Genomic DNA, 19093 nt, shown 5'->3' with positions numbered 1-19093 from the left:
TGGGGGACAACCCACCACTTATTTGATCTCACCACTTGTAACCTTCCCAGCTGGCTTCTGACAAGCAAAATCAGTGAGTGAAGCCAGATTTGCTTAATGACCGTAAGAGTCACTTAAACAATTGCAGTGATTTGCTTAACAACTGTGGCAAAAAGGTTGTAAGATGGAGCAAAACTCACTTAACCACTTTCTTGCTTAGCAACAGAAATGTTGAGCTCAATTGTGGTTGTAAATCAAGGACTATGTGTATTTGAAACTAATTTCCAAACTAACCATGAAATGGCTATAGGACAGATAAATGTTTTGTAACAGCTTCACAGTCAACAGGATTGAATATTATTCAGGATCTGGGAGATCTCAAAATCTAGTGCATGTAAGGAGTTCAGGAGTTGTTCTTAAGCCAGAAAGGTTCTGCAAAGAAGAATGGGAAAAAATATCAAAATATCAAAACCAAGACTAAAAATACATTCTTTAAAATACAGAAAGTACATTATTCCTTTTAGCCAAAGGAAGGAATACAGAGCAGTGTCTGAAAGGCTGCCTAAGCTTTTGCATCTACTATATTCACCATTTTCTTATTTTGAATCTAATATATATGTATGTACCGGTATGTATGTATGTATACACTTTCCGCACTGACCTGAAGACATGGCTGTTTCAGCAATTTCCCTGATCTGCTACGAGATTTTATTCTGTTTGGGGTTTTATATTGGCTGTTTTTAGGATTTCTTATTGTTACATGTTTTTATTCTGTGTGTCACCCCGAGTCCTACGGGAGAAGGGCGGCATATAAATTTAATAAAATAAATAAATAAAATAAATAAATATACATATTGTAGAACTAATTTGTACAGTATTTAGCTCTCTACTCTGTGGGAACTGTTCATTTAGAGATTTGTGCAAACATACAATTTGCTCCCAAAATATATCTTTTATTCAGATTTCTCTGCTAAACAGTCTGTAAAAATGGGTACATAGGTTAATTAAAATTGCAGGAATAAGAAAAAGGAGATAAAATAAAGCAGCACTGAACAACTCCTGCTAACTATATGGGCATGTCCATGCATTTTCCTGGAAGGAATATCAAAATAATTTAATCATAATCATAAGTTTATTTGTCAAGCATATATAAGATAACAGGTAAAAGTATAAACATAATTTGAGTACATGAAAAGAGTAAGTAAAAAGAAATATTAGGACAGGGACGCTAGGCACGCTGGTGCACTTATGCACGCCCATTACAGACTTCTTAGGAATGGGGTGAGGTCAACAGTAGACAGTTTAAGGTTAAAGTTTGGGGGTTTGCTGTTACCTTTTCCCAGCATGCTGGCTGGGGAATTCTGGGAGCTTAAATACTGATTTAAATACTAGCAAAGCCTGATCCATACTTCCAGACTCAATCAGCTGTTGATATGGGAGGTGGAGATTTAGAAAAAAAAATAGCAAATTTCTGTGTATCATTAATATCTCAATGTTTCTATTATTGCTTACAGTTTTAGGGCTGATCTAGATGCCTCAAGCAGACAATTAAAAAAAAAAAGCCCAAAATGTCACTCTCCCAAGGTGCGCTAATTAATGCCCTAACGAACCCATGGAAATGAAAAGGCTGTGTATTATTTTAGGAGACTCACTACTGGATGACCACTAGGTGACAGCAAATAACTTGTCTCTTCCCAGAGGTTTTTTGCATAGCCCAGATCTGGCAAGGAATTGGGGCTAGAGAAGAGTTGCATAGGAGAACTCGCTGGGCTGTGCCATCTGTGTGAGAGCTGCCTTTCCTTCTGCTAGGCTGTTTCACATTCCAAATGGATTTTTTTTTCTTTTCTGGGCTCAAACTCCGCCCCACCCAAAAAAACTCTTTTCTAGTCCTGCCTAATCTTGGGTTTGTCCCAATCATCACAACCACATATAAAATGACTGTGAGACCTAAGAGGAGCCTATTTTTTAAAGAGGCTATCAAGGAATAAAATGTACATTCGTTTTGATTAATCTGCTCACATCAGGCACTCTTTACTACATTATACCCCCATGATGCCCAGCAGTCTGGGAGACGTAGCAGCCACTCCGTTGGGAAAGGTTTTCGTAAATCAGTGTTTCTCAACCTTGGAAGCTTGAAGATGGTGGACTTCAAGCTACCAAGGTTGAGAAACACTGTCGTAAATTGTTGCTGGTCTCAAAGATTCAAACGTCTGAACAATCCTGATGATGATGATGATGATGATGATATGTCATCGGCCTTTCTCTTGATCCCGGAGGCTCCCTCCTTCTGTTTGGCTCCAAATTTCATTTCATTTCATTTTCATTTTATTTGATTTATATACCGCCCTACTCCCGAAGGACTCAGGGCAGTGAACAGGCACAAGATAAAACACCTAGAATACAAAAATTTAAGAGCAGAAGTAAAATCGAATTAAATCAATTTAGCCCAAGACAAATTTAAAACCCCAGGTTTTAAATGGCCGAAAGAAAGAGCCGAGGTGGCGCAGTGGTTAGAGTGCTGTACTGCAGCTACTTCAGCTGACTGCTAGATCAGTGGATCAAATCTCACCGGCTCAAGGTTGACTCAGCCTTCCATCCTTCCAAGGTGGGGTAAAATGAGGACCCAGATTGTTGGGGGGCAATATGCTATTTAAGTATACTGTCTTTAGTGTAAGCCGCCCAGAGTCCTCGGAGAGTGGGCGGCACAGAAATATGACTAATAAAAACATAATAATATGACTAATAATAAAGACGCCTGTCCCTTTAAGAAACACCATATCACCAACAACCCCAGCCTACCTTCTCCAAGTCAACCGGCTCTGAGTTGCATCCTTCTTGTGGCTGAAGAAGAAGAAGACAACAAAGGCAGGACTACGTTCCCCAGGATGCTTTGCGAACAGTGGGCGGGGACAGCCGAGGAGCTGCTGGTGGTTCCCCTTCTGGGGGTGGGCAGCAAACTGAGGATGAGGAGACGCTTTCTGTTATCCCCCAGCCCCCTTCCGCCCTCCCGCGGTTTGCTTTTCCGTTCCAGGGCAGCCGGCAGCAAGCCAAGCGCCGGCAGCCCTCCTTTACCCCCCCCCTCCACCGGATCAGCAGCAGCAGCAGCAGGAGCATCTCCCTCCGGGCGCTGCTTCCCCCTCCCTTCTGTTTTCCTCCCTCGTCCTCTTACGTGCGAGAGGGGCGGCAGCTGCTGTTGCCGCTGCTGAGCTGCAATGAATGAGCATCCAGCGCTGCGACTCGCGAGCCCTTCGGATCGCCTGGAGCTGCTGAGGGACTCGCTGCGAAGCTATTGAGATTAGGAAGGAAGCGAGCCTGGGCAGAGCGGGGGTTAACGCCGTCCGCCGCCTGCGGGGAAGGCTAAAAAACCCCGCACCGTCCGTCCGTCCGTCCCCCGCCCTTACCTCTCTCTTCTTCCTTACCCACCCACCCCCTCCACCCACCCCTCCTTCACGGCGGGATGAGCCGGCATGGGTGGTCCGTGGTCCGAGGCGGGATGCCGTGAAGGGAGCACGCCTTAAACTCTTTACCTATTGTGAGAAGAGACGGTGCCGAGAACCGCAGCCCGCGCCAGCCTGTCAACTCCGGTGCCGCAGCGGAGCAGCCACCCAGCTCGCCACTCGGAGCGGAGAGAGGAGGACCTCATGCCTAGAAACGGTGCTGCCGCTGCCCAGCCCTGACAGCCGAAGGGCAAGGAAAGATCCCGGGAGCAGGGACCCCCCGTTCTCGGTTTCGCGATGGCTAATAGGCCCAGGGTCAGCGAGACTCTGAAAGTCGTGGTCCGCTGCCGCCCCATGAACAGGAAAGAGGAAGCCACCGGCTACGAGAGGATCCTGGACATGGATGTGAAGCTGGGCCAGGTGACTATCCGGAACCCCAAGGCCTCCCCAGGGGAACTGGCCAAAACCTTCACCTTTGATGCTGTGTATGATGCCACCTCCAAACAGGCAGACCTATATGATGAAACGGTCCGGCCCTTGATCGATTCGGTCCTGCAAGGATTCAATGGCACCATCTTTGCCTACGGTCAGACGGGTACCGGGAAGACCTACACTATGCAAGGGATCTGGGCTGACCCTGAGAAGAGAGGTGTCATCCCCATCTCCTTTGAGCACATTTTCACCCACATCTCCCGTTCGCAGAACCAGCAATATTTGGTCAGGGCTTCCTATTTGGAGATCTATCAAGAAGAGATCCGAGATCTCCTGGCAAAAGACCAGAGTAAGAAAATGGAGTTGAAAGAGAACCCGGAAACGGGTGTTTACATCAAGGACCTTTCGTCCTTTGTGACAAAAAACGTCAAAGAAATTGAACACGTCATGAATTTGGGGAACCAAACTCGATCGGTGGGCAGCACGAACATGAACGAGTACAGCTCCCGCTCACACGCCATCTTTGTCATCACGGTGGAGTGCAGTGAGACTGGCCCAGATGGAGAGGATCACATCCGGGTAGGAAAGCTCAACCTGGTGGACTTGGCTGGGAGTGAAAGGCAAAGCAAGATGGGTGCCCAGGGGGAACGACCCAAAGAAGCCTCCAAGATCAACCTCTCCCTCTCCGCTCTGGGGAATGTGATTTCAGCCCTGGTGGATGGCAAAAGCACCCATATCCCATATCGGGATTCCAAGCTCACCCGCCTTCTGCAGGACTCTTTGGGTGGCAATGCCAAGACCATCATGGTAGCCACGCTGGGCCCAGCTTCCCACAGCTACGATGAGAGCTTGTCAACCCTCCGATTTGCTAATAGGGCCAAAAATATCAAGAACAAGCCACGAATCAACGAGGATCCTAAAGATACACTATTGCGGGAGTTTCAGGAGGAGATCATCCGCCTGAAGGCCCAGTTGGAGAAACGTGGGATGCTGAGCAAGAAAAGGCGGAGGAGTAGCCGGAGAAAGAAAACCATAGATGGGGAGGGAACCCCCGAAGGTGAAGAACCAGAGGACAATGAGGATGGAGGGCTGGAAAAAAACATGAAAAATTACTTGAAGGAGCAAAAGGAGAGGTTGGAGGAGGAGAAAGCTGCAATCCAAGATGACCACAGCCTGGTGAATGAGGAGAAGCAAAAGCTACTGGAGGAGAAAGAAAAGATGATTGAGGAACTCAGGAGGGAGCAAGAGGCCACTGAACTTCTAGCAACCAAATACAAGGTAAGCCTCATTCATACCACCATTTCTGAAGTTTGGTTCGGGTACACAGCACTAAGCAATCATTTGTGCATTCAGGAAAAAAAAAAAACAGTGAGGCAGGACATCATTTTCCAGGTGGAGCAGGAGGTTCCACATTGTCCTAAATATCATCTGATAGGTTCACTATTAAGATTAATTCACTCCCCCCTTTTAATAACACTTAGCTAATCAGATGGACTTATTGGAGTCTTAACTCAGCATGCAGCCATTCATTATGAGGACTATTCCAGCAATATTTGTGGTAAATATGGGTTGATGCTCAGTGAAAAGAGGTGTGACTTCCTGGGGAGACAGAGGCCACATGCTAATATTTTGTCTGCTGGCGCACACTGGACCTTGTGGCAGTAATGGATTTCTGTTGGCTGCAGTATCTGCTGGGCCTCTTGCTTAGGTTTATGCGCTGTCATGTGTCGGATTCCTTTGCATAGGCTGTCAGATGCTGCTCCATCTGGCCAGGAAGGAGGAGTGGCTGAACTGTGGAGCGATGAAGCTCAGGAGGGGGTCTTTGGTGTTTAGGGCTGGCAGCTTCAGCTAATAAGCTCTTCCATTGCACAACAAAGCGGCACAGAAAAGGCCATTGCTATGACTGGGTGGAGGTGACCTCCTGCATACGCATTGGCTGGTACCTCTGGGAGGTTGGCCAATTGTTCCTGCAGTTCTGATGGGGTTTCCTTTTGTCTCTGCAAATGGGTGTTAACGAGGGGATGCAACCTTCCCTGTCTTCCAGGTCACACCGCCTGCAGCTTCTCAGGGGTTTAAGTGAGGACTTTTCCCATCCTATTTCTGTCCCAGCTTTTACTGAAAAGTATGCCTAACGGATGCTCAAAGGTCATTTCCTCCCCTAAACTGTATCTGCGGTTTTTTTTGCTGATTCTTGTTTGGCCAGATTTGCAAGTGTTGTCTGTGCCCTTGATTGCCTTTTAGCATGACCTGGGAAGTGCAGCAAGATAGGGCCCATCCTGTGGTCCAAGCATGAGGATCCAAAATTTGCCTAAAAGATTTGAGTTTCATCTCTCTTGAAAAATGGGTGGGTGTGCCCCACGATTCAGACTAGGGAGCACATGGAACATCTCTGTTTATTGAAAATGCTTAAGTTGGTTACTCAAGTAATCAGTTTGAAGGATTCATGCAATATATTGAAGCATAAACTAATTCAACGGTTGAGGTGCACACAAGATGCTAAGCTGCAAAAACAAACAAAAAAAATCCCTAATCAAGGTTAATACAAAATCAAATATAGCACACTGGACAAACGTAGCTGCTTTGCCTTTAACTGACATGGCTGTATGAATATTTCTGAAATGTTTATAGTGATTCTATACTGCATTTCCAGGATGAAAACACAAAGTCCCACTGAGGCTCCCAGAAATAATGTCTCTGCCCCAAATGATGGCTTTTATAAAATCTTGTGTCAAACTACTAGGCTTCCCTCCTCTCCTAGAACTAATTGGACATTCCAAGAACCAAACCTTGGAATTCTTCAACAACTACTTGGCATTTATCCATCCATCCTTCCATCCAATGTATGTATCTGCCTATCTATCCCACCAGATTCTAGATGGTAAACCAAATCGAACTGAACAATCAATTAAAACAGCAACCAAAAAGATACTAAAATTTCAGTATCCCCATCATATACACCAGGGGCGGGTTCTACTTACCTTTATTATCGGTTCGCAACTGGGCCGCGCACGCTTCTGCGCATGCTTCCTGATGACATTGGGGTTGGTGGGTGGAGCCTCCTGTCAGTTTTACTACCGGTTCTATAGAACCGGTCCGAACCGGGGGCAACCCACCACTGATATACACCCACAGCAGAACTTCAGTAATTATCATCTTGGCCACAATGCCTGGGGAAGCAGCAAATCTTCACTGCTTTGCAAAAGGCCAACAGAGTTGGAGCCATCCATATCTCTGCATTCCCATAGAAGCCAATGACCACAGGACTGTTCCCTCCCTCACCTTACAAATCTCAATTAATATATATATATATATAAATTTGATTTATATGCCGCCCTTCTCCGGAGACTCAGGGCGGCTTACAATGCGCTAAGCAATAGCCTTCATACTTTTGTATATTTATACAAAGTCAGCTTATTGCCCCCACAACTGGGTCTTCAATTTACCTACCTTAGAAAGGATGGAAGGCTGAGTCACCTTGAGCCTTGGAGAGATTCGAACCAGCAGAAATTTCAAGCAGCTGGTCTTAATAACAGGGTGCTTTAGACCACTGTACTACCATTTGCTCCTATTGGAAGCTCAAATGGTGACTCTAGTGGTTCCTGAGTACAATCTACTTTTATTTATTTATCTGTTAAATTTATCTCACCATGGGGCTACTGTAGGTGGCTTACAACAATAAAAAACGTAGAAATGAAAAGAAGTAAACATAAGAGTAGCAAAGGGATGGAACGATGGAATAAGCAATGAAAAAGAAAACTATGAGAATATAAGTGATATGAGAATAAAAAATGGGCAGGTGGGGAAGCGCTAGGTTTACTAGCCACCTAGTAAACCTAGCTTTACTCCAGTGCGTTACTTCCCCATTGGGTCCCCAGGCCAACCGGCAGAGCCAGGTTTTCAGGCTCTTGTGCAGAGGTCTTCAAACTTGGCAGCTTTAAGACTTGTGGACTTCAACTCCCAGAATTCTCCAGCCAGCTATGCTTAAAGCTGCCAAGTTTGAAGACCTCATCTCTTGTGGACGGATAGGAGGATGGAGGCAGATGGTGGGTAGAATGTTCCAAAAGGCAGGCAGATAGGATCTTCTTCTGGAACCACAGTTGGAATTCTTTGACGGATAGGATCTGCACTAGGCTCGCTCTCATGTTGGCATGAGTGGGGCGGGCTTGTCCTAGTTATACCACACGGTTTGCAAGCTTCGGAGGCTTGGTATGAAGTAAATAGCTATATAATTGTATATGCTTATCTTAGCAATCCTGAGGGTAAAAGCAGATAAAACATAGTGAATGACTACAGTAATAAAAACAGCAAACATTCTATGCCACCTTCATTCCACCCTCTTTATTTCCAACGTGCACATCTTGAAGAGTATGTTTAAATAAATAAATGTGGGAGAACATTTTAAAGGAGAGGTATTTTCCCACGTGGGTTCCTTTAAGCCATAGTTTGCGGAATAAACCATTGCTGGTTCAGCTTGCACAATATACAAAGGTATAACCCATGGTTTACAAATCAGAATAGTTGAGTTCACGTGACATGTTAAGCTAGAGCCAAACCAGCCATATGCCACGTATGAATGCAGTTGGATGACTGGAATTATTTACTGGGTTCATACCATATGATGAATAGTCTTAAGTGGTCAGGGCTTCCATAGTATGCTTAACCGTAAAAAAAAACCCTAACCAAATGTTTTCACATTTAGACATTATGACTTTAATTGACTAGGAGGTTAATCATTTGTGGACCTAGCCTGTGAATCTCTGGGATAACTTAACAACACCCCTCCTGCCCACCCCCCCAAATCTCCATATGAGAAATCCAGAATCCCACAGGTTTCCTATCTCATTGAGGAGATTTTGCAAGTCTCAGTTGCCCAAATGCTGTTGTTGCTACCTCAATCTGGTTCAGCTGCTTCTCTCACTCCCACGATCACCACCAAATGGTTGCCTTGGGGTCTTCTTCTGCTCCTCTCCAGAGGTTCATCCAGGGGATTCCAGCATTTTAAGCTAAATCATAGCATAGCTGGGGCTCAGTTCCATGAAGTCTTTTCAGAGTATTGTCTGTCCTGGCATGTATGGTATATGCCTCTGAACATGCACAGAGCACTATGCTCTCGTATTTCCAGGATTATGACCAGTGGTGGGTTTCAATTTGTTTTACTACCAGTTCTGTGGGTATGGCTTGGTGGGCGTGGCTTGGTGGGCGTGGCAGGGGAAGGATACAGTAAAATCTTCATTCCCTCCCCACTCCAGGGGAAGGATACTGTAAAATCCCCATTCTCTCCCCACTCCAGGGGAAGGATACTGTAAAATCCCCATTCCCTCCCCACTCCAGGGAAAGGTTACTGCAAAATCCCCATTCCCTCCCAATCAGCTGGGACTCGGGAGGCAGAGAATAGATGGGGCGGGGTCAGTCAGAGGTTCTCCAAACTACTCAAAATTTTCGCTACTGGTTCTCCAGAACTGGTCAGAACCTGCTGAATACCACCTCTGATTATGACTGGCCTTTGCAGAATTAAGGTTTCCTTCCTACAGGCAGAAACCACTGGACTACATGAAGGGGATCGGCACCCCTCAAAACACCTGTTTGCATATTATTCTTGGTACCGGACAATGCAAAGAGGCAAAGAAAGAAGCCAAACTTCAAAAAGGACCAAATCATATTTGAGCATACCCCAAAAGTGGGCAAGGGGCCGATGAGTTTCAAACTTGGGAGGTTGGGGGTGTTTTTGTAAGCCCATTATTTGTAAGCTTGGGCTGAGGGCAGGGAATAAAGCTGTGCATGGCTAGAGATATTGCATTCTCCCCAGGTGAAACTTACAACTTTGGAACTGCCCTACAAATGATGTGGACTCTCATTGCAAATGCAGACAGTATCACTGGCTAGATAAATCGCTAAGGCTGAATGTGCATTGATCATGAGAGCTACAGTGAAAAACTCCATGCTGTCTGGGCTTGGCCCATAGTTTATAATTAGAAGAAAATTATTGGACACATTAAGTCAAGACCCGGAGGTTGTTTTGCAGCCAAAACTATATTGTGTGTGTGTTTTTTAAAAAAATCTTTTATTTTTGGTCCACTGAGGACCCCAGAGGTTGTGGTAGTGATATGCTGAAGTTACTGGAAAGGGTGGGGCCAGAATTTCAGGCCCTTTGTTCATTTTTTTAAAGTTTATCTTTTCTTTCTGTTTTAGTAAGATAAATTCGTACATCAACTCTGTCAGGGGCTGAATATACCTTCCTTTCCCCTTTTTTCTTTTGAAAGAAAATTATACCTCCACATTTTGATACTTTGCTGCTGAATTTCATTGACAAAATCTTGGAGGTTGAGGAAAGTTTTTAAAAGGCTTGCAGTCTCATGCAATTCATAAGCTATGGATCACTTACTCCTAGGAGTATCCTTCAGTGTGCAGATGACGGGCACGATGCTTTCTCAGAATCAGGCTTCTTCCTTTCTCTGCTACAGTAAGAATCAAGGCTTCGGTGAAATGAAGGAGGCAGTGCTTTCCTTCTTCCTCTTTAGTCTCTGAAATCCAGGGGTGGGTTCTAAATTTTTTTACTACCAGTTCTGTGGGGGGTGGCTTATTTTGTGGGCGTGGCTTGGGGGGGTAATGTGACTGGTAGGCGTGGCCAACTTTTTTTTTTTACTTTTACTTTTAAAAGCATTTTTTCTACAACCTTAAGAGGTTGCAGAAAAAATGCTTTTAGAAGCCTCTGACGATCAGGCAAATCTGCTAGGATCACCAGAGGCTTTTAAAGGGATTTTTTTTCCTACAACCTCTTCGGCTGAAGAGATTGCAGAAAAAAATGCTTTTAGAAGCTTCTGGTGATCTGGGATTGCCAGAGGCTTTTAAAGGGATTTTTTTTCCTACAACCTCTTCGGCTGAAGAGATTGCAGAAAAAAATGCTTTTAGAAGCTTCTGATGATCTGGGATTGCCAGAGGCTTTTAAAGGGATTTTTTTTCCTACAACCTCTTCGGCTGAAGAGATTGCAGAAAAAAATGCTTTTAGAAGCTTCTGGTGATCTGGGATTGCCAGAGGCTTTTAAAGGGATTTTTTTTCTGACAATCAGAAGCTTCTAAAAGCATTTTTTTCTGCAATCTTATTACCGGTTCTCCGAACTACTAAAATTTTTTACTACTGGTTCTTGCAAACCGGTGCAAACCGGGAGCAACCCATCACTGCTGAAATCCCATGTCCTATTTCTAGGGGGTAACACCCGGATCCCATTTTTTTCTAATCCTAGATCAGTAGTGAGGAAATAGCATGTCAATGATACTCCCTTGTTTGATATTCCTGGTTTTCCAGGATTGGATGGGCACAGAGGATGCCCTGAAGAATCCCAACAAAGCTCTCCCAGATATGGACCTCTCGGCTTCCAAGAAGATAGCAGAGGCATCTGACTGACCTCTTGTAGCTAACGGGAGGGTGAGGGATGTGGGGTAATGGCATCTGCATGAATGTTCCCTTCTGTTGGTTGGAGTTACCCTCTCAATGAACAAGCACAATGCCTATAACAAGTCCCCCCAGCCCATACAGCCTTGGGTCAATGGTGGCCTAGAAAAGAAGGAGACCATTGTGTACCGGAGAGAGGCAGCTTTGTGAACGGATGGATGGAAAATGGAGGGAAGCCCTCCTTTTCTTTAGCACACAATCCAGCCTTATGGAATATTGTGTAAAAAAAATCAGATCAAAGACTGACCAGCTTAGCAGCCCCGAAAAGGACATGATCTCATTTCCAATAGGTGGGCCAAGGGGTGATGAATATCATGAATGATCAGTGGTCTGATCTGGAGAAATACATTATCAGAGCTGAGCCATTGTGGGTTTGTATATCATGATTTGTGACCAAGCATATTATATGTACCTGGCCAGTGGTAATTTTATAATCAGTGTTTAAAGTATCTTCAGCTTAACGCATTGCCTGAACTTAGTCAATGATGTAAGCCTGCTTCTTTAGTTTTCTGCTTCTGTCACCTTGGAAGAAGAGCCCAGGAACCTTGCTATGCATACAAAGGCAACAAAGATAATAGGAGCGATATAAATAGCAGGAAAAGTGGTCATGCTCAGATCTTTGATATTGTGCTGCTTTCAAAAAGCTCTTGCATTTGGCTTCCTGGGAGTGGTCAGTAATCACAAGGACGTGTTGGATAAAATGATCACTGAACCACATTTTGCTGCATAGGGCCTGGCATGGCACATCAAGAACCAAAGAAAAGATTGGTGGTTGTCCATGGATACCACCCTAATATGACAAAGAATCCAGAAACTAGCTGGTCAGATCTTGCTGTATAATTGGTTGGAGGTGACAGTAATGTGTAACAGTAATGAGTCTCTCCTAAATCTGGTCAATAGTCCAATTAGCCCAGGAGAGTCAATATGAAGGCTACTGCCATTGGTTCCTCAAGACCCCTGGCCAAATATCTAGCTCTTCGAATTTGACATCCTTGGCTACCAGTATATCCACAGAACCTCCCTTGGTGCCCAAGATGTTCTAAACGCCATTACCGAAAATTAAAGAGCTTTTTTTTTTTAGAGTGTATCCTCTTGCCCAGAAAAAGAAGGCAGAGGTGAGCTGAGATTGAAAGAGCATCTCAGTTTGTGTTTGGGCTGTGAATATTTTATGCCTCCCACACCTGCCATTTTGCAAGTTTCCTATGCCATGCTCAGAATTCCAGCTGTTCCCAGCAGCTCAACAGGAAAAAGAGGAATTGTCAGTGAGGAAAAGCAGATCCTTCCTCAGCTCCAGAGACAGGTTCACTGAGCTATTATCTGTTGGCTTGAGCTCTAAGCCATAACGTTTGCCTGGTTCAGCTGTATATATTCCGTATCTTCCAACAAGCCATGTTTAAGCAAACCATGACTAAGTATGTTGTGTGAATCTGATCAGAAAGTAATTTATATTAGAGCTCTGCTTTGCCCTTGTAGTTCCTGTGGTGGAATACCATTGCATTCTATTTTAATTTGCAAGATTTTAGCAAAGGAAACTTAAATCGAAAACAAAGATCGTGTGAGGGTTTTTTTATGCTTCTATCTTACTATCATGCTTGATGGAATTGTTTTTGATCAGCAGCTGCCTTTAGCAACGTAATTGCAATGGAAGGCTGACCTAATTTTGACAAGCACTGGGAATATAGGCTGTAGGGCTAGGCAGAGTAACGAGCGCTCTAGATTGGGCTCCCTTTGGGAGCATGTGTGCACACAATGCAGTTTCAGAGATGTGATTCTTACTGGCAGAACGGATGGTAGTGAAAGCGACAGCATTGCATTAGTAATGCTAAAAGATGAAAAGGGGGCAGAGAGACAGTATTAGACTACAAAACTCATCCTTCATCTATTTCTAAATGGGAGACTATTGTTGGATAGCGATCAAATGAACAATGGTCTTTTTTTTTCACTTCAGCAAGGCTGTGTGCACGTTGTAATTCCACAGCAGCAAGAAACACACACACACACACACACACACACACACACACACACAATAATTGTATTTCCACATGATGACAGTTAATTTTAAAAATAACACATTTCTAGCCTTTCTAGTACTCAAATGGGCTTGAAAATGTATCGGCAACATCTGGTGAGATGCCTGAAACCAACAGGGAAGGGCCAAAAACTGAAGACAAAATTTGTAATATGAGTTTATGTGTTTAGGATGCTAAATTAAATTGTTCTTGAGGGAAGTGTTATCTTGTAATGGATACTCTAAGCTCTAAACCAGGGATATATAACTTCTGATTTGATTAGTATTTTTATAGCTTGTTGAAGTCTTTACTCCAAAATTGGGGTTTTCCCTCCTCCATTTTAGAAGATGTTCTTCAAGCATAGCAAACAGCCCAGAGGACAAGCTCAGGATCCCAAAAGATCTTGACAGACTCCATTTTTTCTTGTCTTTGTCTTCTGGTGGTTTTTGAAAATAAGTTGACTCCCTCTTCTTTGTGACAGCCCCGCAAATACTGGAATACTGCTATCATGTCACCCCTTGTCCTTCTTTTCTCTAGACTAGCCATATCCAAATTCTTCAACTATTCTTCATATGTTTTTGTCTCCAGGCCTTTAATCATTTTAGTTGCTCTTCTTTGCACTTTTTCCAAAGTCTCAACATCTTTTTTATAATGTGGTAACCAGAACTGTATGCAGTATTCTAGGTGTGGTCTTACTAAAGATTTATAAAGTGGTACTAATTCTTCACGTGATTTTGATACTATGCCTCTGTTTATACAACCAAGGATTGTATTAGCTTTTTTGGCTGCTGACGCACACTGCTGGCTCATGTTTAAGGGATCGTCCACTAGGACTTAAAGGTCCCTCTCACAGTTACTGTTTTTGAGCCATGTTTCGTCTAATCTATACTTGTATCTTTGGTTTTTCCTGCATAGATATTTCCTGCTTTTCTCCACAATAAATTTCATGTTGTTGGACAATCGACTGTGTATCTTAGAGCAGCGGCCCCCAATTTTTGGACACCAGGGACCAGTTCAAAAATCTGGAAAAAGGTTTTTCTGTGAACTGGAGGGGATGTGGCTTTGTGTGCTGCCTGCATCCTGCAGATGGGGCTTCACTTGTTTGTGTGGCCCGGTTTCTGGCATGCTGCGGCCTGTTACCAATCCACAAACTGGGAATTGGGACAGTGTGACCACATCCCCACTCATATCCAAGATTGAGCTCCATCTATTTTTCCCTATCTAGACCCCTATAACCTCTAGACATTGAGATAGAAGATCAGTGACCAAGAGTTATGTAAATAGGTATCATTAGCATATTGTTGATATCCAGTCCCATGACAACAGATAACATCACCCAGGAGATTCATGTAGATGCTAGATAGGAATAGTGGGGGTGGGTGGGTGGGAAACTGAACCCTGAGCAAGAGCTGAGGACTCCCCCACATCAACAGGAAGGGGGACTGTTTGTGGAAGAAGGAGGAGAGCTAACACAACACAGTGTCTCTCACTCCCAACCACCTGAGCTGATCCAGAAGGATACAATGATCAATGGCATTGAAAGCCAAGAGATTTAGAAGGACCAGGATGAATGTATTACCCCCATCTCAGTCCCATCATAGATCAAAGGGCTGTCTCAGTAACATGTCCAGATCTGGTAGGGATCCAATCTATTTCTTCCCGCAGCGCTCTAATGTCTTTTGCCATTTTATTTCCTAGTTCCTTTGAGAACCAGGAGACCTCTGGGATTCATGTATAGAGAAAGGCCATGAAGGTACAATCTGAATCAAGGCTGTCACCACATTCTCATCCCAAGAGATGACTAAGGCCCAAGATGAACTGAGGTCTAACCGGTATCTGGGCAGACAAATTGATAGGCATGAAGAACTCTAGAACTATGATCTGTATCTCAAGGGCAAGAGCAACATTCCCAGTTCCAGATCACATTGTCACTGCCCCTAGAGAAAGAAAAGATCCAACAAGTGACCCACTCCTATGCATCTTACTCTTGATGACTTGGGTCAGGTCAATGGTTGCCATGGTGGCAGCTGTGAACTCCCAAGCCACTTCAGACTCCACACCTGGGGAAGACAAGTTGACATCTCCCAGTAGTATAGGCTGGAAAACCTAGGCACAATGTCAAGCAGTTCAGGTAAGGAAGCCATGACAGAGCATCTTCAATTTACAACCTATTTGTTTAGCGATCTTTCATGGTTACAACTACACTGAAAAATGTGACTTATAACTAACTGGTCCTGGCACTTGTGATCATTGCAGCATCGCCATGGTCACGTGATCAAAGGGTTGGGCACTTGGCAACCAACATGTTTTTATGACGGTTGTAGCATCTAAGGATCATTTGCAACTTTCCGAGCTGGCTTCCGACAAGCAAAGTAAATGGGAGAAACCAGATTGGCTTAATGATGGCATGCTTCACATAACTGCTGTGATTTGCTTAATAACCAGGGCAAAAAAAAAGTGTCATAAAACTAGAAGTGGCTCACTTAACAACTGCCTTGTTTAGCAACATAAATTATGGTCCCATTTGTATTTGTAAGTTGAGAATTACCTGTATGCAGCAAGGAGGCCTACACAGTAGCAGCAGTCCTATCTGTTCCCTACAGCTTGATTCTGCAAAGAGGATCTCACCTCCGGATATCTGTGGGTCAGGAACTCCAAAAGCCACAATAGCCATTGCCCCACCATTGGCCTGGGTTCGCAATTGCCACATTGGAAATCAAGATGGCACTGGATTCTGTCAATATGCTAAACCAGAACTAAACAAGCAGTCATATACCTTTATAGCTTAACATTTTGCCTGAACCCAACCTATGACTGCAAATATTACCATCAAGGAAGGAAAATCTGAAGGCTGAGTAGCAACGCGCATCTACTAATAGGGCTAGATTGGAGAGTACAAGAGTCTCCTAAGGGAAATAATGGGAGGAGCTGTTGCTAAGCAACTGATTTGCCAGGCATTGCAGGGAATTCTTGTGATGGAGTAAGCAGAGATCCATAGCCACCATTTGTGTCATTTAGACAGATTCTATCACCGTATTTTTCCCCTTCTTTTGCCCTTTGGAAATTGCCTTTTTTTATTCTTCAGGTGTTACTAAATAGTACGCAGATGGCTTCCCTTTGATGAAGTTTTTATATCTCCCTTTAACATGATTTTAATGCAGGGTGTGGTTTTATTGACAGTTTGTGATATTTTCTGGAAAATAACCACTTTATTTGTATTTTTATTATTAAAATTTAACACTGTCTATATATTTTCCTCGACATTCTGTCAGAGTGATGGAGGCAAAAAGTAGAAGTGTGGGCGACGTGTCCTGCTAAATGGAAAACAGGATTCCCGGGTTTTCTGAGGATCAAAAGTAAATATTTCAATCCATGAGCAAAAATAGGGCTAGCCACTGCCTCATCTGGAGGATTTTCTAAAAACTGTATGAATTGTAGCCAAGGTGCAAAGCTGCCTAATAAAGCATTGTTTATTAAACAATAAGCATTGTTGCATTCAGGAGCATCCATAGAGGAGGCCAAAGAAAGTCTAGACAATGTCTGTGACTGTGATTGAAGCTGTGCCCTTTTTAACATGCATTACACATGCAACATACATAAAAGAGGCAGGGCTTTAATCCTGCCTCCATGACCACTATCTTGGCTTTTTTCTTACTCTCACCTACCATGCATCCTCCAGTACTTTTCAGTAGTTGTTATTGATGTACATTTTTTTCATGTACCAGAGGAGGAAATGATCAAATACATATACTGCATAGGGATAACCATATTTATTGCAATTTACATTTAATCAAATTTATTTTTTGTTGTACTTGGCTTATGTATGTTTCTATGGTGTGTGGGTTTAATATAATGGGATGGACACATAAGGAAAAAAAAACATATACTATATAACCTGCCCTTATTTCCAACTAAGTATTTCCAACTAAGTATTTTCAACGAAGAAGGCCAGTAGCAATGCAATGTATAATTCATGGTGGAAGATAATGACTGGATTGTATTAGAAATTAGGGTATAGAAATATCCTTTTCACAGATGGTAGGAGACTTTTCTTAACTTCTCAGCATTGTCATGCTCGTTGCTCAGCATGACATGTAAATCCAGTTTTTGTGGTTTTTAAAATATAGCTTGTAGCATAACATATGTGAAGCCTACCAGCTGTGAAATAGTCAACAAACCAATTTTATTTTTCAAAAAAAATTGTGACATACACTCAGTTGCAGTGAATGTCACCCCTTTATGATTTTCTTGTAAGAAAATTGCAGCCAGTGATAGTGCTAAACTTGGAACTGGAACCAGGAAGAATTTCTTGTAATGTTAATATTACATGGCAAAATACTAGCCTAATAGACTGAGACAAAGTCTAGGTGGCAAGCAATAGTGTTGATGTGAATTCTGAGCAGTCTTAGGATCTGCAATGTGTGACAGATGAATTTTGTGCCTTCAATTATAGGCTACATATTTTCAAAAGATGCTGAATTATGAGCTTATCCATAGATGTGTATGCCTCTTTCTGTTTTATTTCACTTATTATTTACATCACTTAGATGCCCATCATCCAAATTATGACAAGCTTATTTGATAAGCTTGTTTAATAATGTTCTTCAATGATGAGAAGGCTGAGAGTTTATGAAATCATCTGTCTGGATCCAGGATGGTTCATCGCTTCCTTTCATTTTTATCATTCAGTCAGGAGCAGCAGGCACATGCCACAGTTCATCATGCAAAGTCAAGGGATGGTGCAAGTCATCTAAGGATTTGTGAAACCAACAAAGGGTGGGTGGGGCCCTTGTGTTTTGAGAGCTAGCAATGCCTCTGGAATGTCTGTGTCTTTACAGAAAGCCCCTGAACATCCCTCCCAGGTGAGATACTCTCCAGAGGCGAATGAAAAGCATTATTAATAAAATGAAATTTAATTTAGATAAAGATTTAATAATTAAAATTCTAAACATTTCAGAATAAATCTTAAAATTCTGCTTAACCATCTTCTTAGTTGTAGTTGCACACATTATCCAGCTTATTCATAAATACATCTATTTTTTTCACTTTAAAAACATTCAGGATTTAACCTGCGCTGTTTCTCCTATAAATGAACAAGAGAGAGTTTTTTTCTTTGTGTGTTTTTTTAATTGATTGATTATGAGCCATCAGATTAGTGTCAGCTCTTAGTGATGACATTCTCCAACTCTGTCCCCACCCTGATTCTTCAGGTCTTCCAAAGATACACAGTTGCTGCTGTAACTGAGTCTACCTATTTGCTGCTGGCCTTCTCCCTCCCCCCCCCCCCCCCTCTCTCTCTCTCTCTCTCTCTCTTTATCTTTCCCAGCAAAAGAACCTTCTCAAGGGAGCTAAGTCTTCACAGAATGTGTCCAAAATATGATTTGAGCTTGTGTCAAATAAGAACTCTGCATTGATTTTAGTTATGATCCATTTATTTGTTTTCTTGGCTACCCATGGTATTTTCAGGTATCTTCGTGAACATCAAAGTTCAAAAGCATCAATATTCTTTTATCCTACTCCTTTAAAGTCTTTCACTTCCATCGAGTGTCACAGGAGAACCATTGCTGCACAATTCTGGTCTTCATAGATATAAATAAATCATGGCATCTGAATATCTTTTCCAAGGCCTTCACTGCTATCCTATGATGTCGTAGTTGAAGTGTATTGATTGATTGAAAGGAATCAACAATTCTTTTATTGTTGATAGTCGATCCTAAAAGGTAGAAGCTACCAATCATTTCAGTATCTTTATTATTAATGATGAGGATAGTTGCTCTATCTAATTA

The 19093-nt window shown here is 43.0% G+C and overlaps 1 protein-coding gene across 1 annotated transcript in view; it reads left to right on the top strand.

The window, feature by feature from the left end:
* Positions 1-3713: 3713 nt before the first annotated feature.
* KIF3C (kinesin family member 3C) overlaps positions 3714-19093 on the top strand; it is a 38944-nt gene continuing 23564 nt past the window's right edge. The window contains exon 1 of the mRNA XM_070946881.1: positions 3714-5126. Coding sequence (XP_070802982.1) covers positions 3714-5126 — 1413 coding nt within the window. The remainder of the gene's footprint in view (positions 5127-19093) is intronic.

Source organism: Pituophis catenifer, unplaced genomic scaffold, assembly GCF_029215685.1.
Source record: "Pituophis catenifer annectens isolate HBS135680 unplaced genomic scaffold, rPitCat1.0.hap2 SCAF_1, whole genome shotgun sequence".
In the NCBI taxonomy this organism is placed as follows: Eukaryota; Metazoa; Chordata; class Lepidosauria; order Squamata; family Colubridae; genus Pituophis; species Pituophis catenifer.
This window is presented reverse-complemented; position numbering and strand designations above follow the sequence as displayed.